Source organism: Ambystoma mexicanum, chromosome 1p, assembly GCF_040938575.1.
Source record: "Ambystoma mexicanum isolate Mex_15411 chromosome 1p, UKY_AmexF1_1, whole genome shotgun sequence".
Taxonomy (NCBI): Eukaryota; Metazoa; Chordata; class Amphibia; order Caudata; family Ambystomatidae; genus Ambystoma; species Ambystoma mexicanum.
In genome coordinates, this window is record NC_090921.1 from 1,491,990,680 (window position 1) to 1,492,012,409 (window position 21,730).

Below are 21,730 nucleotides of genomic sequence, written 5' to 3' on the forward strand. Positions count from 1 at the left end.
AAGTGGAAACTTACTATTACTGGCTGATGAACCCACTGGAGTCTCAGCTAGTGTTTCTTTAGTCTCTCTGGGGTTGTGGGAACAACAGAATTTAGATGTATATAACTCTATCCCAGATAATACTAAAGAGTATTATAAGGACAGTGTCCAGGTGAATGGCCAGGAGACTCCTGCCATTAGGGACACTGGGGCCAGCATAACTGTGGTGGATGAATCATTTTTCAAGGCAGAGGATGTTGCTAAGGCACCCAAATGCCTCACCAAGTTAGCTGGTGGGCCTGTGCAGATGTGTCCCCAGTTACCAGTTCTCATCCAATGTAATGATATGGCTGTAAAAATACCTGTCAGTGTACAATGTGAAGTGCCAGGTAGGGTTCTGTTGGGTAATGACCTCAAAGCTCTTGGAGTTGTATCTCATACCCCCAGACCCCCTAGCAAAAGGTTACAGGAGCTCACAAAACCTGCAAGAGAGAAAACCCTGAGAGGGTTATCTCAGGAGATGATGACAGAAATCACTCCTCTCCCACTGGAACAACTTACTGCAGTAACCACCAGATCAGGAGCAAAGGGGCAACCCAAGACTCCTAGGAAAAAGCCAGCAGCAAGCACTCCAGTGCTTCCAACAAGGACTTCCCCTAGGTTGTCCAAAGTTACACCTGTAACTCCACCTCCAGCTGAGGCTGAGAGGGAGGTACAACCCTGTGTGGTTGAGCTAGACTCTGAGGAAGAGCTAGAGGGAGGCCCAAACCTTATTGGAGATTTGGACCCTGAGGACCATCCTGAGCTGCAGTCTTTACTGGCAGAAGGTGGGCCTAGCAGGGCTGCTTTCCGTAAGGGGCAAAGAGAATGTCCAACTCTGGAAGGTCTCCGCCACCAGGCAGCTTCTCAAGCTGATGGGCAAGAGCCTGGGAAGTATAGGTTGCACTGGGAAGGTGGCCTCTTCTACAGTGAACCCACTGAGTCTGAACCTGGAGACTACAAACGCCTTGTAGTCCCACAAGAGAACAGACAACAGTTCTTACAACTAGCCCATGAGATACCTTTGGCTGGTCACTTGAGTTTCAAGAAGACCAAGGAAAGGCTCTCACTCTACTTTTATTGGCCAAAGATGGGGGCTGAAGTAGATAGATATTGTAAGAGCTGCCATACCTGCCAGACTTCTGGTAAGGTTGGTTCCAAGAATGTGGCACCTTTAGTGCCTCTCCCAGTTGTGGGAGTCCCATTTGAGGGGGTAGGGATTGACATTGTTGGTCCCCTTGATCCTCCAACCTCCTCAGGCAACAGGTTTATACTTGTTGTAGTAGACCATGCTACTAGGTACCCTGAGGCAATTCCTATGAGGACTGTTACAGCTCCGGCTGTGGCTAAGGCCCTCCTTGGTATTTTCACCAGGGTTGGGTTTCCTAAGGAAGTAATCTCTGACAGGGGGTCAAACTTTATGTCCCACTACATGAAAGCCATGTGGAAAACCTGTGGAGTTACTTACAAGTTCTCAACAGCATACCACCCTCAGACAAACGGGTTGGTTGAAAGGTTTAACAGAACCATGAAGAGCATGATAGGTGCTTTAGAGGAACCCCTCAAGAAAAAATGGGACCTTCTACTGCCATGCCTGCTCTTTGCTTATAGAGAAGTCCCTCAGGAGGGAGTAGGTTATTCTCCCTTTGAGCTTCTCTATGGCCATCCGGTCAGAGGTCCATTGGCCCTGATTAAGGAGGGGTTGGAAGGTGCTCCTCCCCTCAAGCCAGTCAGAGTGACTGACTATGTGATAGGTCTCCGGAGGAGAATGTCACACATGATGGCAGAAGCAAGTGACAACTTGAAAGCTGGTCAAGCTCTGGTCAAACATTGGCATGACCAGAAGGCTAACATGGTTGAGTTTACTCAAGACCAGCTAGTTCTAGTTATGCTCCCAACAAGGCAGAGGGCCTTGCAAGACAAGTGGATGGGACCCTTCAAGATTGTGGGAAAGCTTGGAGAGGTCAACTATCTGGTGGATCTGGGCAGACCCAGGGAAGCTCCTAGAGTCTTCCACACCAACAGACTAAAAGCATACATCTCCAGACCTGACGTAGGAGCCTTGCTTCTAGCTTCAGCTGCAGAGGAGGAAGAGAGTGAATCTCTCCCTGATCTCCTCAGAGGGGTGCCTTTAGATGAAAAAGTCGAAGGAGTTAATCTCTCTTCAGACCTGACACCTGAGCAACAAGAGGAGTGCAAATCTATGTTAAATCAGTTTGCCTCCCTGTTCTCACTGTCACCAGGCTTGACCCCTTGGGGCCAGCATGAGATACTCACTGGTGACTGTCTGCCAGTCAAAGGCAGAGGGTACAGAATGTCAGAACATATCAGAACCCACATCAAAGGAGAGGTCAAGAAGATGCTTGATCTCGGGGTAATAGAACCCTCTACTAGTCCATGGTCTAGCCCAGTTGTGTTAGTACCAAAGGCAGGATCCAAAGACTTGAGATTCTGTGTGGACTATAGAGCTCTAAATGCAGTCACCAAGACTGATGCCCACCCTTTGCCCAGGACAGATGAGTTGGTGGATAAACTTGGTGCAGCCAAGTACCTCAGCACATTTGACCTTACGTCAGGCTATTGGCAAATAGCCCTGACAGACCATGCCAAGGAGAAGACTGCATTTTCAACCCCAGTTGGCTTGTACCAGTTTAAGGTCATGCCTTTTGGATTAAAAAATGCACCTGCCACATTCCAAAGGATGGTGAACCAAGTTCTGGCTGGGATGGAAGATTTCTGCATGGCATACTTGGATGACATTGCAGTCTTCAGCCACTCCTGGGAGGAACATGTGAACCACCTAGGACATGTGTTGCAGGCTCTGGAACAGGCCCATTTGACAATCAAAGCCAGTAAGTGCCAGATTGGTCAAAGTAAAGTGGTCTACCTTGGGCATGAGGTAGGAGGTGGAGAAATAAGGCCTTTGCTCAGCAAGATTGAAGCTGTGCAAAGTTGGACAACACCAACTACTCAAACCCAAGTGAGAGCCTTCCTAGGCCTCACTGGGTATTACAGGAATTTCATTGAGAACTATGGGACCATAGCTTCTCCACTGAATGTAATCTCCTCTCCTAAATTCCCTAAAAAGGTAAAATGGAATGAGGAGTGCAATCAGGCCTTTGAAAAACTGAAGAGAGCTCTTTGCCAAGCTCCAGTATTGAGAGCTCCTGACTACCACCAAACTTTCATTGTACAAACTGATGCTTCCAATGTAGGTATAGGTGCAGTTCTAAGCCAACTGGATGAGAAGGGTAGGGAGCACCCCATTTGCTTCATCAGTAGAAAACTGAAGGATCCTGAGACAAGGTGGGCAACAATCGAAAGAGAATGCTTTGCTATTGTGTGGGCGCTGAAGAAGTTTAGGCCATACTTGTATGGTTCTACTTTTGTTATTCAGACTGACCACCAACCCTTGAGATGGTTAATGCAAATGAAAGGGGAAAATCCAAAACTATTGAGATGGTAAATCTGCCTGCAAGGGTTTGATTTCACCATTGAGCACAGGTCAGGGTGTCACCATCAAAATGCTGATGGACTCTCTAGGATGTATATCATCGACTAGAGGTATGAGGTTCATCCAGGAGTGGATTAAATCCTCCTGTCCCTTAGTCTGCGGGGGGCGAGTGTTAGGGAGAATTCTCTGTTTAGGCTGAATTTCCCTACCTAGTGAGTCCCCCAGCAGCTTTGCTGGATTTCTGGGGTTTCTTTTTTTTCTCCTGCCAAGAGTGAGACTCTTTTACCCTCACTCTTGGGCATGTTGAAGTGTGTTTTCTTGGTTAAACCTTGTGTTGAATGGGCTATGGGGTCTTTTACTCCATAGGGCCTTATGTATTTTTGTGATGTGGGTTACACAGCACCCTCTGTGCCGTGACCCAGGGGTGTCCTAGGGACTCCCCAACATAGACTCCATACCCTGGGACTGACTACTGTCTCCCAGGGCATGTAAAGTCACCAAAGACTTTGCTAGTCTTGAATCCTGAACAGAACCAGTACAAACCATCATATTGTGGACGTACTGGCTGGGGCAATTCGATTGCCCCAGGGTCTGTTAGTCGAGGGGGCACGTCTCCGTCCCCCCTGATCGAGTTTTGGCTGGTGGCAGTGGAAACTACTTTTTATATTCGACCGCGAATATTTCCCTATGGGATTTCCCATTGTTTTAGGCTAACACATTTAATTATTTATTTACGGTAGCCTTAAACATACCGCCGGTTTATATATTTATTATTATAACTCCGGTTGGGACTTTTTGCCAAAACTTGATTCTAAAATGGCGTTGGCGTTCGCCTCTGTAACTCTGACCCAAAGTGGAGCCCTTTGTTCCACTTTTGGCGGGCTTCTCCACAGAAGCCCTCCAAAGTGGTGCCACTCTGTCTGGGGTACTTAGGAGGGGTGGAGGGGGATTTAGGCACCCTGGACTGAGTTACCTTGGTAACTCAAGTCGCACTCCGTCCTGATTGGCCCAAGTGGTGAGCCGGCCGGCTCACCACTTAGCATGTTTGAGTGACAGCTAGGCTGGGTGAATGGGGGTTTGCTGCATAAAAGCAGGGCTTTGGGGACTGGAACTTTAGAAGTCGCCACAGGACCAAGAATCCGACGAGGGAAGAGCTGAGCCGACCTGCTTCGACGACACCACCCGGTGGAGCCCTGCTGAACCGTCTCACCACTTTTTCCAACGACCGAGGAGAACTCTTAACGGAGTGGCTCCTTCCCTTGACTGGTGGGGACAACCAGTTTTCACCTTCTTTCCGCTTCTCGAGGTATCTCGTGGCCGCCTTGCCCGTGCCAAGCACCCCGGCAACCGGAATACCACACTTTTACCCCTAACCGCGAAAGTCGGTACAACCCTTTAACCGGAGGACTCCGCGGCTGGTTTCTTCCCGGGCAGTGCAACGACCTTCTTCTTCTGCTCTTCAGCGAGAACTTCTTCTCCCCTGACCGACGTCGAGCCTTGCTGCCACTGCCTGGAACAACTGCCACCGCTGGAGGATCCTTTCCGCTTAAGGTACCGTGTTCCGCCTGGCTTCCCTTGCCACCGACTGTACGGGGTAGATTTAGCCCCCGGCTTTCGAACCTGGGAGTGCCTGGGACACCCTGGCTAAACTTTCTAAGCCACTCTAAACTCTTTCTAACTCTTTGCAAGACTTTGAATCCCTAATAACAGTGTGATCTTGGGCACATTTTCGCTCCGGCTACTCTAAGAGTGGGCCCTGCCTAGTGACTTTTGCTCACCTGTGACTTTGTACTTCTTTGAGCCTATTGCAAGTGTTCTGGACCTTAGAGTGGTGTGTTTAACCTATTTCTGTTTCTTTTTATCCCTTTCTTGAATCTACTAGAGTGTCATCTAACGTTAAGCACTCACCTCTGTTCGAATTATGTGGTGTTAACCTAGAGTTGTCTAGATAGGAGTAAGGGTTGAAACTGCTTTCATTATAACTGTGTTTGAAGTGTTTTTACTATATTTTGCTAGAGTGATTTCAACTTATGTGTGTTTAATAAATAAATAACTATATACTTTTGAAACCAAGCTCTGGTCAGTGTTTGCTTGTGCTATTGTATTTGAGTACCTATTGTGTATACTTTACATACTGCCTAACTCTTCTTGAGGGAAGTCTGACTGCTCAGCCACAGCTACCAGGTAAATCTGGGTGGTGCGGACTGCTACCAAGTGGGTTTACTGCTATACCTGTAGTCTTAAATCTTTTGCAGTGTTCCCTAAGGGAACTGCACAGGTTTCTGCCTAACATATGGATGCTGCTAACAGACCTACTATCCTGGCTAGATAACGGAGAGAGATCAGCGTTTTCTTCAGTGCTGCTCTCAGATCTTTCTTGATAGCTCTCATTTTCTGAGTTGGTAACTCCAAGGTAGCTTTCTTTGTATCTATAGTGAAACCCAAGAACTCTAGCCGCTTGGTCGGCGTAAGCTCTGATTTGTCTTTGTTCACTCGGAAACCTAGGCTGGAAATTAGCTCCATCGCCCATTGAATCTGCTTCTGTAATAGATCTTTGTTTTCGGCCATAAATAGGATGTCGTCCAACGATCATCCTACACCCTTGTTCCCGAAGTGCTGTCGCGATGGGCCTCATAAGCTTGGTGAACGCCCATGGTGCTGACGCTAGACCGAACGGTAGGCATTTGAATTGCCAGAGTTCGTTTCTCCACCAGAAGCTTAGAAAAGGTCGACAGTGGGGTGCTATGGGAACTTTGAGGTAGGTGTCTTTCAGCTCTAGGCGCATTTTTTTTTTTATTTTAAATTTTCTCTTTGTCTTGAATGCCACTGATGTGCGCAGGCGACCCGCTAACAAATTAACGAGTTTCGCGCGTTCGGGAGCGAAGAACAGGAGCGTAGAATTGCCGTTGGCTTTCTCCGTGCGAGAACAAACTCTGTGAGAGGAATACAGTAATGCGCATGCGCGCATTTCCCTTGTTTCTAGAGGGAGTGGGGTTTACCGCGTACTACGCGTTGCCTGTGATACTCTTCATCTCAGTCGGTGTTCTTTCGCGGCTGAATGGCCGAGCCCTAATGCGAGTGAGATCACTTGCAGGCTCGGCAGACAGCCGTCCTGAAAGCCTAACTTGTCCGCCAAAAGAACGCGTGCGTTTCGAACTCGAATGTTAATACGTTTGCGCTAATGGTACGTGCGCGCTTTACAATATATAAATTTAGCGTTTCGACAATTAAGTATTTTAAAAACGCAGCATAGCAAGGTACTGCTAGAATTGATGTCACTTATCTGTGGTGCAGCAAAAAAGAAGAGAAAGGGACCCAGAGAGGCAGTGACTTATAGTAGAAGGGATTGCCTGATTGGACAGTGAGAGAGAGGCTATTGGACTACCATATTGAGGAGCCTCATGGGGGATGTAGTTTAGCCGCGTTAAGGCTATGATGTTTCATTTTTTCTGTTATACGAGTTATAAAAAAAAAAATATATATATATATACATTGAAACAAAAGAAAGATTTAAAAAGCTGTGGTTAGCAGTAATTAAAGAAGTTAAGCATAATGCTCGCCTCCGGTCTTGGCATAGAATTGAAACTCCTGGTTTCCCATTATGTTAGCCTTGGGCATTGACTCACTCTGTGTTTTACGGCTAGCCAAAACAAACAGTGAAACTTCTTCTGTCACACTCCCATGCATCAGGACATTACCTCTGCCGTCTGTGATATTTATCAGACCAATAAACTCATGGCCAGTTTTTGCAGCGAGCTGACCATGAAGGTTGTGAAGTTACTTGTTCACCCGTCCCATCGCCTCTGAAACCTCACAGAATCAGTTCCTCAATAGTCAAAGTTCACTTTGCACACAGCCCTGACTACCGTGTTTTGATTAATTTGTAAAAAGCCCACTATATGGAGATTCATGAATGCCCCAGGTATTTGTATCAATGTGCATGTGTGTTTAACACCGGTTTTCTATACCCAGCCCTCTTCCTTGCATGTACTCTAAAACCCTTCCCCGTCTTAGTTTCCATGTACTTCCAAGCACCCCATGTGTGAATCGTGTTTGTTACATTTGGTGGGTTTAACATTTTATCTTTCTGCTCGCGTTCAAGCTAACGTATCTATTCTAGACAAACAGTACTAAAAAGTGGCATATATCCCATCCACAATTAACTACACTTGATATATATAAAATTGCAACATTGCATCCAGTTCACTGCCACCCCCAGTCATTAATACGGCAAAGGCAATAAGATCCTCTCCTAATCATAGGGACCCTTCCTCATCACCCCAACACAGGGGAGAAATGTTCTATCTACCCCAGCTCTAGTTTCTCGTCCGGAGCAGAAATATAAGTCAATTTTGAATCAATAGAACATCCGGTGGACCGTAATCTAGAGGGTAGTAGGGGGAAGGAGCCGATAGGTGGGCTAATAGCCTGGGGGAGCGCGGCATCTTGGGGGAGGGAAACAAATCCATCCTAAATCTGCCACTGCCATCAGTACCATATGTAGGGATAATTACAGGTTTACCTGGGTTCCAAAGGGCAGCATTAGATCAACTGTTTTGTTGATTAATAAAGCAACACATTGGATCAATACTAACCTGTTTGGGCCCAGGGTAGATCCTTCCATCATTCTTATGGCAAGAAGAGTAGGCTGGGTTGGCACTAAGCCTAAGAAGGTGGAAGGTGATTGTGTAGTAGTGACTTTTTCTGACCCAACTGTGGCGGGTTATCTTCTTAGCTCCAACCTCACCCGTGGTCTTAGACCAAATGGTAGACTTTTTAGTATTCTATTCTCGTTGGACTACTTTTATTCAGGGTTGGGGAATGTGGTAGCGCTGAAGTCACACCAGGGAAGTTTGGAGGGAAGGGGCACAGGGGGGCGAGATAAAAGGGAGGCTGGTCAATGGTACCCCTCATATGACCATAGTAAGGGGGAAGGTTGGAGGTTGATTCCAATGAAAAGAGGGTTGAATGGTATAAGGGAAAGGGCCCCTGTGTGTGCTCCTGAACTGGTCAATCGTTTTGAGGTTCTTACCTCCTGTGAAGATCTAGACTGACATTGGTGTTTCAGGGTGCCAGGAAGCCCTAGAGCCAAGGAAGTTGGCGAAGGGGATAGGTAAAAGCCCAAATAGGGCACCCTTAGAACTCCACCTGCTATCTTGGAACATTGCGGGATCAAGGGTAAAGATAGATGGGGCTGACATTGTAAACAAGGTGATTCTCCTGCAAGAAACATGAGCATTGGAGACCCCAAAGCTGGATGACTTTGTTTCTTTTGAGATACCTGCCAAACAAAATGCGAGAGGTAGAAGTTTTGGGGGTTTGACCACCCTAATAAAGATCTGTCTCGACTGTCTGGTCAAGCTGGTCGAGACCAACTTAGATTTTCTACAGGTAATTTGTCACTCCCAGGGAGGGGAAAGAAGTTGTGCATCACCAACTTTTACAATTGCCTGCACAAAGCAGAGGAGAATAGGCTTATTAAGGTTAAGGTGCTCATGGAGGATTTACTGGCCACCAGCAGGAATAGACACGAACTGTACATATGGGGTGGCAATTTCAACCTCAAAATGGGTATAGGTTTACCAAATGACTTAGTAGATCCCTTAGAGGATATGTACTTGGGCATGTCATTCCTGTGCCTCAAATGAAGGATACCAGGGGGTGTGTAAAAGGTCTGCAAGTGTGCTCTTGGTTCACTGAATGGGGGCTGCAGACCGTGAATGGTCCTCTGGCCCCTGATATTCCTGGTCATCTTACCTTTACAGTAATGTAGGTTCCTCGACTATTGATTATTTTTGTATCTCTCTGGGAATGTGGGCAAGGGCTTTGAGTTTTGGAGTGTTTGAAGATGGGAACAGTGACCACCATGTCATCCATTTGACCCTGAACGGTGTGTTGGGGAAGGGGGCACATCTAATAACGTACTCTGCCCAGTGAAGGGGGTGGCTGTGGTTCCCAGGGGAATTAAATGGGGGAAATTAGGGAGGCAAATCTGCATTTAGATTCGATCTCAGAGAATATAGCCCTAGTTCATGGTATCCTGGATGACGGCACACACCCCCCCAGCAGATCGTGGATCAATTTGCTGAATTGGTGAGTGCTTTGTCTAAAAGCTCGATGACTGTGAGCAAGTCAACAGGGAGGGCTCCAAGTGAGGGCTGGCTTGATGAGGGCTGTAGTGGGGCGAAGAGATCATTGTTGAAGATTCTGAAAGCATCAGCCTCTAGTAGGAGGGAGATTGCACATGCTAGAGCCCTACTATATCAGACTGTGATTAAGAGGAAACGAAAAATTGAAGGGGCGACCTGCAAGGACTTTCTGGATGCGGCCAAAGGCAAGGACCAGAAAGCCTTTTGGGAGTTTGTCAAGAGGGATCCCTCTGGTTTTATGGCTGATGGGGCCAGTTGCACTAATGTGGAGGAAGCTGCCTGGTTGGAACACTTTGGGAGTCTGTTTAGTGGAGGGAATACAAGGGAAAGTATTGGTCTAAGCCCCTCCAGCCTGAAGTTTAGGCTGGAGGGTGTGTCTAGAGCCATCAGTTAGCAGGCACATAATCGGGCCCCTGGCCCCGATGTGATCCCCTCGAATATGTTCATGGATCCCCTGGCTCTGTGGGCACCACTTTTAACAGTGGTGTTCAGTGCATGCATGGAAACGGGTAGCTACTCCTGTCTTATTATTTTCCCTGTTTTTAAAAAGGGGGGTCATGCTAACCCACTTTCCTGTAGGCCTATTTCGCTCTTGGACACCTCCTTCAAGATTTTTGGCAGAGTGTTATTGGGTCACATAGAAAACTGGCTCTTGGAGGAGTCTGTTTTGTCTGACATTTAGCTTGGTTTTTGCCCTGGCGTTGGGACAATGGAACAGAGCCTTAACCTATATCTCCTGGTGGCGAAGTCTTTTGTATGGGTGAGGGGGTGTACCTGGCGTTTATGCACCTAAGCACAGCCTTTGACAAGGTAGATAGGAGGACATGGATATGGGCCGTGCTTGGGTCCATAGATTGTCCAGGGGATGTTTTGGTGGAGCTACATAGAAACATTGAGACTTGTGTGCGCAGTGGCCCGGGGGGACATTGTACAGCTTGCTTTAGGGTGGGGTGCGGCGTTCGGCAAGGCTGTGTTCTGGCCCCAATTTGCTTTTGTTTATACATCAACGGGCTTCTGAAGGACCTGCTTAATACAACGACTGATCTACTGGTTTTGGGGGATTGGGCCTATCTTGTACTGGCTTATGCGGTCACCACCGTATTGCTAGCCAGGACCCCATGAGCACTCCAGATTCTCATTGATGCATATGTATCATTCATGAGTAATCTGGGGTTCAAAATCAATATGAAGAAATCGGCTGTAATGGCCTGTGTGGGAAGAAAATGGCGAGCAAATATGCGACCCATGCTCTGTGTTGGAGAAGTAATCCCAAGGGTGAAGGTCTTTCACTATCTGGGGATTCGATTTTCAGAAACATTCACTGGGAAGATGCACCTAAACAATCAGCTAAATTATTTCAGCAAATTGGGGGAATTTTTCGCTTCATGTCGCGGTGTGAGGTCCAACCTCTGGATGCCGTGGTCAAGATCTATGTGGCTCAGTCAAAGGCATTACCCTGTATGGTGCACAACTATGGTGCTTGCAGAGGGCTGACGAGATACAATTAAAGGAGAACCGGTTTATTAGGAGACTATTGGGGGCTCCCCAGCTGCTCCCCCTGCTTGTCCATCCACAGGGAACTAGGTCTGGATTTATTGGAGGACCAGTGGGCTTTGGCCCTGATACATTTTTGGGGCCGGATTTGGGCGAACGTATGTGTCACCCTCTCCCATACCATAATAAGGTCAGTTATGGCCAGGGGGCGCTGAAGAAGAATCCCGTGGCTCAACTATATTGATAATGCCCTGGCATAAGCGAACCTAGTACCCTTTCTCCACCAGTGGCTCTTTTGACTAAGATAGAGGCGGGGAGCTATAAACATGTTTTGGGAGAAGCATTTGCTCTGAAGCGATTACTCGCTGTGAATTAGAGTAATTCTGATACAGCGCATGCTCTGATTAGCTGACCGAATGAGATCCAACCATACCTAATTTGGGGTACTAGTAAAAAATATTGCTGGCTAATCACAAGGGCAAGGTTTGATTGTCTTCTCCTGAGGGACAATACAGTGCATTTGAAAGGCTATCCGGATTCGGCTGGGTGCCCAGTGTGTGGGCACAACAAGGAAGACTTGACCCATTTGTTGTTGTTTTGCCCCGGGTACGATGGGATCCAAAAATTAAAAAAAATGTCCAAGGTTGAGAGAGGTTAACATTCGTCACCATAGAGCTGCCACTTTGTTTCTTCTGAGCGCTGACTCTGTTCTGGCTGCTTTGGCTTTACTCCCTTTCCTGAAAAGAGCAATGTACTTCAGAACTGGGATTCTGAGGATACATGGTGAATAATGCAGTGAGTTTTACCCTGGAATGTAATGGGAATGGGAGCCACATGTTGATGACAGTGTTTTATCGTGTTTTTGTTCAAAGAATTATTGAACCAGACTTTTTCTGTATTATTCATTTGTATTGCCGTATTGGAGTGTATTCGTTAGGTATAACAAGGGTTTTTGGTGTTATATGTAAGTTCAAGGGAAGGGTTTTAACAAACAAGTGTGATTGTTGATATGTAATGTTTTATGTGTTTTATGGATTATGAATCCGAAAGAACATTTTTTGACTGACTGAGAAATATAAGGCTCAAGATACGGCCCCCTTTTGCCTACAAGGACACCCAAAACCATGTTCTGTAATTACGGTTGACGCAAGGAAAAAACTACCTAGCCTGCCTCCCGACAAAGGTGGTCGAAAACTGGAAACCATGGGCAGGACGGTGTCAGCAGCAGCTTTGCTTACCATAAGATCAGCGAACGCGTGCTCAATGACAATGTTCAACAGGGGGCTCTGGCTAAAAATGTCAAAACTGCCGAAACACCTGCCATAGGAATTCCAACAGGAAACAAAGGGCATTGTGGTGGCTGGTGAAGCTGCATCCAATCATATGGTCAACACTACAGTAGACGCGGCTGGCCGAATGTGGGTTTAGGCACATGGCCCACAGTACGGTGCTCAGGAGGCAAACCTGAATGAAGGCAACAAACTTGAGGCAGGAGGTACAGGACCAGATTCTGGACATGTATTTTGATGGGCAGGACCTTTTTAGTAAAAAAATTGATGATCACTGCAAATCTGATACAGACACAGCGAGGTCGATACGCAAGCTCAAGGAAGAAGGCAATGACCACTGTCCCTTTCGTGGTTCCACTGCAAGGTAGAGAGGGTATAACTGATCCTTCAACAACCAAAGATCCTCCTCCACCTCATACCAACTGGGTAGCAGGTACCAGCAGTCAAGCACCAAATACCATACGTAAAGTGGGCAGATGGGGGTCGGGCCAAGCAAAGGCCTAGTCTAATAAAAATTGGCAACAGTCCATGCCCCCCCACTTTCCCCCACTGTGGGAGGGCGAATAAGCCAGCGTTTTCACCGTTGGCAAAAAATAACATCCGACAAATGGGTGTTGCAGGTTGTGTGAACAGGACACACAATCAAATGTATGAGCCGTCCACCTTCTCTACCTCCAACATCGGAGGTTCCACCTGCTGATGCATCTAAAAATAAAAGTGGACAAACTTCTGCAATAGGCGGCCATAGAAATGGTCCCAAGAAACCAGACAGGAAAAGGATTCTGTTCTCGGGTTCTTTCTCATCAAGAGGAAAAACGAATAGTGGTGCCCAATGTTGACCGAGGGGCCTTCAATAAATTCCTGAGACGTATAAAGTTCAAAATTATGTCTGCTCCAACAAGTGGTTAAACAAAACAGACTTCCTGGCGACCATAGACATGTAAGATGCATATTTGCATGTTCCAGTCCACTCAGCATACAGACGGTATCTCAAGTTCTCCGTGGGGCAAGCACGTTTGGCGTGCTTCCTTTCAGCTGCAAATCGCAAAGACAAGATCAATCCTAGAGACCCTAGGCTTCTCCATCAACGAGACAAAGTCCACCCCAGTACCTGCCCAAACCACGCTCTTCCTGGAGGCAGAGCTGGACACTCGCATCCCCAGGGTACGTCTGTCAACAGTGAGAATTATGGCAATGCTGAACATGGTCTCATGGTTTCTCAACAATAACTCCACCACGGTACATTGGTTCAAATCCTTCCTTTGCATGATGTCCTCTTGGATAAAACAATTCCCAGCTGCATGTTTCGTATGAGGCCAATTCAGGAGGCACTGGACCACCAATGGACACATGCCTGCGGCTCCCGGGAAGATGTCGTTCTTCTCACAGCGTCATTCCACAGAGCACTACAATGGTAGAACATCGAAAATCATCTCACTAAGGACATGTTGTTTCAAGCATGCACCTCAACATTGATCCTCAGAATGGACGCATCTCTATCAGAGCTTCAAGCAAAGGACGCATGGTCGCCAGAGGACTCATCTCCACATCAATGTTTGGGAACTCAGAGCTATCAGCTGGGCACTAAAATAATTTCAGCCTACACTGGAGAACAGTCCAAACTGACAATACCACCTCCATGCATTATACCAACGAACAGGCAGAGACAAAACCTGCAATTCTCTCAGCGGAAGCACAGAGGCTATGGAGTTGGGCCCCAGATCGATTTCTTTGCAACAACCAACAACGCAAAGTGTCTGCGCTTTGCCTCCAGATACCCAGAGAAACAGTCCCTAGGGGACGCCTTCTCCCTGAATTGGATGGGGTGGTTTTGCTATGGTTTTCCTCCAGCACCCTTCTTATCCTGAGTTCTGCAGAGAATGAATGAACAACCTTGTCGGATGATCGTAATAGCCTGTGCTTGGGCATGTCTGGTGTGGTACCAGACTCGCCTACAACTGTCACAAGGAACGCCCATTCGCCTCCGACTTCACCAGCACCTGTTGACTCAACAGGAAGGCAAGATTCCCCATCACAATCCTGTGATTCTGTCGCTCAAAGCATGGTTCCTGAACAGCGAAAGCTGTCAAATCTGACACTGTCCTCCGAATGCTCGGATGTCATCAGATCCTCCATAGCACAATCCACCTATTTGACGTACAGTAGAAAATTCACACGTTTTTCCACATGGTGTGCAACATCGCAGCTGGACCCACTTAAAGTATCAGTCGACCAAGTGTTACCCTACCTTTTACAACTGGCTTATAGTAATCGTCAATTAAAGTGCATCTCTCTGCCATTTCGGCCTAAACGGCAGGCCCGCATCAGTCTTCGCTAATCACTGACCCAGCAGTCAAGGTGTTTCTCAATGGATTATTACTCACTTTCCCTCCATCACCCAAGACTGTGCCCTCTTGGAGTTATGATAGCAACTTATGAACCCATCCATAGATGTGACTTAAGATTCTTTTCCTGAAACGTCACATTTTTGGTATCAAAAACAGCAGCTAGACGAATTAGTGAAATACAAGCTCTCTACCAAGCCGCCATTCACAATTTTCTAGAAGGACAGGGTGATTCTCAGACTGCACCCCACATTTCTTCCAAAGGTAGTTTCTGAGACGACGTTATCAGAGCGAATAGTACTCCCTACCTTTTAGCAAGCATCAGAGCGCACCCTTCACTCCTTGGATCTTCCATGGGTGCTCAAATTCTACATCCAGCGAACTAAAGATTTTTTTACCTCTTCCAGGCTCTTTGTAGATTTCATAGGACGCACTAAAGTGCATTGCATATCAAAACAAGGTCTATCGTGTTGGGTGAGGAACTGCGTCAGTCACTGCCACCAATCCAGATGTGATCCACTTCCCAGCCCGCCTACTGCACTTTTCATCAAAAGGAGACCGCAATGACGGCGTTCCAGGCGGGAGTGGCAATAAGACATTTGTAGAGCAACAACTTAGGGCAAGCTACATTTGTTTGACAAGCATTACTGCTTGGCAGAAAACGTCGGAAGGGAGTCAGTGGTCAGACAAGTCCTCCACCACCTGTTTTCATAAGGTAGAAGCAGCCTATGCCCTACCCTCCTTCCTTTCTATTGTAATCTAGCATGCATCACATTTCAGGTTTTCTGCTTTATGCGTGCAGGTACATGCCATGCTTCACTGCTTGGTATTCTATTCAAGCATGTGAACCTTTTAAAGATCCCATGCTGGAGAAGTCGTTACTTATTTGTAGGTGTATTTCTCCAGCATTGGTATCTTTCATAGATTAACATCCGCCCACCCAGCTCCCCGGGGAGGCTGCTCCAAAGCTAGTTAGTCCTTGTTTTACAGTCACTATGGCTCAAAATCTGAAGATGGCTGCCTGGGGTGGAGTTGAAGCCCTCCCACCTCATTTGTTGTCGTCATAAAGGACCAAAGTCCGGTGGAGGTCCTACACAAAAAAGCGAGTGCCTTTTCAGGCATAACAGGCAATTTGTATTGCTTTGTGGAAAAGGTTATATATTTTACTTTTCAATTATAGAGGATTCCCAGTCTGACAGGGAATATTCAAGCATGTGAATCTATGAAAGTTACCAATGCTGGAGAAATACAGTTAGAGGTAAGTAACAAAGACTTCAGATGCTCCTTATTCATATGCCAGCATGTTTCTTCGTGAGACTACGTTTTACTGAAATTTCTCTGTAATGGCGGAGTGCGTAGAATAGCATATAAAGTTCTTATTCCTCCTAAGGAATTTGGGGTTGTGTGATATCCAAATTTTGAAACTTATTTTGGAAACCTCCTAGTTGTGAATTATTATGGACCACTTAGATCCATAAACAGTTGACGTTCTTAGAAAATACAGTTGCTGAAGTGATATGTTTCCATCCGATTTTTGCAGTTCTTTAGGGTTTATGTCTGGAAAGAAAAGAGAAGATTAACATTTTAGCCCTCACTCCTTAGCTGTATTTGGACCCCATCCATTAGAGATCAGTTACATGATCGCCTGTGATTCAAGATCTGGTATGAAGTGGGTCTGGATTGAGCAGGTCAGATGTGGGAGAATGGCCGATATGAAAGCCTCAATTACAAGATTTAATGACTATAGATCCCCTATCTATTTTACATACTTAAAACTGAAGGGTGTTTTGACTGCTGTTAAGTGGTATGGTAGATTACGTGGAGATCTTAACCCCCTTCAAAAAACTCCACTTGACACATAAATGAGATCTACGTGATCCGACCGCGGCTGATTTTGGCGCGGCCGAAATGTGTGCATGTGAAATGTACAAAACTTTTGTGGTTCGTACATTTCCCATGCGAACACATGTTCATAACCCCTAAATAGCCACACCCCCACCCACACCCATTGCACATCCCCCACACCCTCCCACCCACACCCCCAACATACCCATACCCCACTTACCTGTCATTGCGTCACGCTGTGTTCCTGCAGCGCCAGTTCCCTTTCACTTCTGCGATCGGGAACCAGCGCTGCAGGGTCCTTTTTCTTTTTTTTTTCGGGAACTGCAGGGGTTTCCCACGCAACCTCCCCTCAGTATACTGTAAAGTATAGTGAGCGGGGTGTTGCAGGGGACACCCCCACAGCCCCTGTTTTCTTTTTTTTCTTTTTCGGGTGTGCTGCGAGGGTGTCCCGCGCAACACCCCGCACACTACACCCCACAGTCTTTTTTTTTTTATACTTACCTACAATGCTACCACCAAAGGTTCGAACTTTTGGTATTCGAACCTTTGGTGGTAGCATTTTTTGGTCTTTTTGTATGGTCGGACCTTTGTTTTCGGTCCTATCGCACAAATCCCATAAATAAATGTGAGGGACTTAACTTTACGGATGTACCCTGCTATCTTGTTTTTAGGACCCCAGGAGGTCCTCCGAGTTGGTGGCAATAGGGAACTGATATGGGGAGGGAAATTTGAGACTATATGCGGGAGTTGCTTTGTAATTTAAAATATCTTTCAGCTAGCCACATTTCCACTTATAGCACTGCTTAGACTACTGAATTAGCCAGCCCAGCTCAAGTTGAAAGCCACAAGCATAGGATTGTGTTAATCATTTCAGGCTGGCCCCAATAAGCATGAGCATCGGCTCCTCACGCATGGCTATACATGCTTAAACATCTGCATCCAACAGGATGGTGGAATTGGTGTTCTATGGGATAAATCTTACAGCAACTATATGCATTTAAACATGCTCATTGAACTATGTTAACAATATATTTTAATGGCAGTAGCACATTCTTTATTGTACAAAAATGTATCATCAAATACAAAAAAAGTGCTCATTTAAAAAAAAGTGAAAGATCAAATATTCATTAAAAAACGGTGTATACATTTGATGAGGAGTCTTCACACTGTACATTTCATTAAATATAAAAGAATTACCTATATTGCAAGAGTTAACTCAGTCCATTGAAACACAATGTTGTCTTACTTGAATTCTAGATATCAAACTGAACTTGAGTCAAATTCTTCCAGTTAGATAATCATGTATAATACTTGGAATATTCTAAGTCAAACTACTCTCACAAGGTCTAATGTGGTCCACTTTTGACCTTGGTTGAGTAGTTGGAAGATTGGTCTGAAGATTACTCCTCTAAGTATAATCAATTTTTATGGAGTATTTGATCTTTCACCTTTTAGAAAACGTACCCCTTTTTGGTTTTGGTGCAGCCACCAAAATATCACCAACACTATTGCTACAGAGACGAGAGATGGAGAAAATGCGGGCCGGAAAGCCGACTTTGTGGTTGGCCTGACAGCTGGAAATGCTGTGCAAAACAATGAGGTGATGGCTGGATAGTTTAGTATTAATCTAAAACCTCTGGCAATTGCTCGGGGCAACCCTCCAGACCATCGTGCTCCGCCTGCCAAGCCATTGCAGAAAGGGGAAATACATATGCAAATCGGGCTTGGTCACACCCCCAAAGGAGCAGTCCAGCCTGAATTGCTAGGTCACATCCCTTCTGCACGAGACCACCAGCAACCCCAGACATGTTTCATCCTGGAAATGCTGTGGAATAATCTGCCAATGAGGAAGGATAGCTCAGGGGCAACGCATTTGTTTTGAAAGCAAGACAACGCAACGCAACAGAGGCTGCTTAGAAACCACTCGCTGGTATTGAGGGCCTGATTCAAAGAAGTGTTTTATAATGGTGCAATCCCATAGGAAAATTTCCATGAATCAGGCCCTCAGTGTGTTATAAAAGAACAATTGTAATTATAACGCACATTATGCTAGTTATTGTTTCCTTACGCCAATGTAATCCAGTAATGGCTTCTTTAACTTATTTTCTCCCAATCAGCAATACTGTAACATGTTGTGTGTGGGTGTTTGTGTGTGTGTCCATTTCAAAGCTGGAGGCTCTGTAGGAGTTAGAGGGAGCTGGGCTATATTTGGGCTAATTTCCTGGCCATGTTGGACTAAAGGTAGGTTTCCCTTTCTGGGGACTGTTACAATGCAAGGATTATTTTTTTAGAGGAGGAGTACCAATGGCAAAATAACACCGGTGCTCATAAGAAATCTGAGGGGACCTGTGCATGTTGTCAGTCGGACTGCAGTTCAAAAAAATGCTTGTAATGCAATGTAATGCTCAGATCCCAGGGTTTTCATATCGGTTTTATGTTTTACATTGTGCAATACCCTGCTCCATGATTCATGCATATTTTAAAGCACATCCCATTTCTTAATTTGGGATGCACTTTGAAATGGTGAACACTATGGGCCTCATCACGACTTTGGCGGTAACCCTTAAATCCAGCGGTAGCGCTATTACCGCCGGATTTAAGGGTCTGCCAAATCAGGACTTCGGCGGATTTCGCACCAGCTCTTAGCTGGGGGGAAATCCGCCAAAAATGTGTGCTCATACCGCCGGCGGGAAATCCGCCAGTGGTATTAGCGCAAAATTTCCCCATTGAGCCCAATGGGGAATGGGGCATTCCCGAATGGGCTCAATGGGGAATCGGATTAACATTACCGCCGTACTCGTGATCCGGCGCTATTAGCGCCGGGGAGTTCGGCGGTAGGGCTAATAACGCCGGCGGTAATGCCGCCGGCCTTACCGCCCAAGTCGTGATAAGGCCCTATATGTTTTGTCCATTGCATATGGCCCATCTCTAAATACATGTCCAAATGCTCCATTAATGGCATTCCCAAACACAGAGTTCAAATCAGATAGGTAGGTTTGAATGGCACCAGTTGGCATGGGGAGGCAAAAGTAGCTCCTCGTGGCTGTAGGCATCAACCATACCAGGCTCTTACCAGTTACAAGCAGGAGCTAAATAGCTGCCAACTCATTGCAATTTTGAACCTTGTTGTCTGGGGTTAGTTGTACCTCAGCACCAGACCTCTCCCCTTTTTAGACTGAAGTCAGACTGCCCTATCACGTTACCCTAGAGTGTTTGCATGAACACGATGGACACACTGCTCACACGCTGCTGGATTGGTGTTCTGGGCATCCTCACCATAACGTTTCTGAAAAATGTACATAATAAGTATTGAGATGCATTCCATTAGTTAATGAATACATTAATGATTAATCATTGTCTAATGGACACACATTCCTAGAGCAAATAGAAGGGGTATTCTGTTTTATGATGCTGATTATTCCTAGCTATTTCCTGCCATACCTGTTTTCTCACTGGAGTACTTGGGATCCTTCTAAGTGTTTAAACTGGAAAAACCATAATCGTGCCACTGCAGACCTCATACAGATCATGTGAAATTGATTGATTGATTTATTTATAAAGCGCTTTGCACCAAAGCGCTGTACTAAGGTGCAAAGTTTGCGCTAGCCATTGGCTAGTGATAATTGACCCTTTGAGGGTAAGATATTGGTTGCTGTATGTATCTGTGGAATTGAGGTGGCGAGTGATTATTATTTTGTTTTGCAATTTGTTTTAATCCCTCCAATGTGCGTTCATTGCTGCTTGTGGGAATTTGTTTCTGTAGCAGGAGCTTCAACTTTGTTAACTTGAGTAGGACTTCTACATTGGCATTTGTAAAATGGTTCCTTTTTCACCTTTCTTGTAAAAGTTTAAGCAGATCTCCCAAGCGTACGAGGTGTTGTCGGATACCAACAAAAGGGAATTGTATGATCATGGTGGTGAACAGGCAGTGAAAGGTGGCTCAACAGGAGGAAGAGGTGGCTTCAGTTCACCAATGGACATCTTCAACCTTTTCTTTGGAGGTGGTACCCAGATGCACAGTCATGCTGAAAGGAGAGGTAAGGGTCATTCAGCAAATTATACTACCCTCCCTCTGTCATAGTTTAAAAAAATGTATAAACTGCAGTAGGCCATTGACATTGAGGTTGACCTGTAGTTTGTCGGGTTGAGAGGGAACACCCACACAACGCAAAATCACACCACATTACACACACTACAAATGCACTAAGTCCCCCATATAGCCTACCTGTATGCTAATCTAACCTACACTAATCCCAGCAGGAGTTTAAGGTGCCATTCTTCTTTTTCATCTTAACAGTGGAGGAAAAAGCGGTCTTGCATTGTACCACATGTCTGTGCAAAGAGGCTCACTTGAATGGTGGCCTGTTGTGAAAATCATAACCACATGTTCGTCGAAGACCGTCTCTAAAAGCCTGGCAATGTATTTTTTGGTATTTACTCTAAAGTGTTAGGACTGTGAAAAAAGAAACTCTAATTGGATCTGGGAAATCTGTTCATCCTTGCAAATTGGCACTCTGTTGTTTTATGGGTCGCTTGTTAAAGGAGCACTCTGTTGTCTCAAGTAGCAAAGGAAGTGCTTTATTCTTAGTTGCAAGTGATTATATGTGGTAAGTACGGCCCAGGAAATTATATTTTTACTCTTTTATTTATACTTTTCCAAAACATAATTGCAGACATAAGGATAAAATCAACAAGTAATGTCATAACAATCCAAGCAATAACCATGACGCAAGTAACTAAAACAGGAAGAAGAAAAAAAACGTACAACAAAAATGACTTATCAGTAAATACCTATATACAATTAACGCTATGTAAGATGAGCAGCTAAATAGTGAAAGCACACACACACACACTCACATACCCAGACTGAGTACACATTCAATCCCGTCTCCAGCAACCCATGTAAAGACAACCCTTAGACATATAACTCATTAAATGGTCCCCACATTTCCAAATAAAAATCCTCTCGAATCTGCTTTTGCACCATGTACTGCTCATAACTGGACAAAGTCTGTAAGTCAGACAACCAACTCTCCACCATCTTCCTTTTCCTCGTTTTCCATACCCTCAAAATGTGTTTAGCAGCTACCACCAGCACTTTGTCCAAACCAAAACTATGAGCCACTCTACATCTCC

At 45.7% G+C, this 21,730-nt stretch overlaps 1 protein-coding gene across 7 annotated transcripts in view; it reads left to right on the plus strand.

The window, feature by feature from the left end:
- The window catches only part of LOC138456334 (dnaJ homolog subfamily A member 1-like), a 972,900-nt gene that overhangs the window by 593,735 nt on the left and 357,435 nt on the right, over nucleotides 1-21,730 (plus strand). For all 7 annotated transcript variants that reach the window (XM_069607170.1, XM_069607171.1, XM_069607168.1 and 4 more), the window contains one exon: nucleotides 20,442-20,631. In XM_069607170.1, coding sequence (XP_069463271.1) covers nucleotides 20,442-20,631 — 190 coding nt within the window. The remainder of the gene's footprint in view (nucleotides 1-20,441; nucleotides 20,632-21,730) is intronic.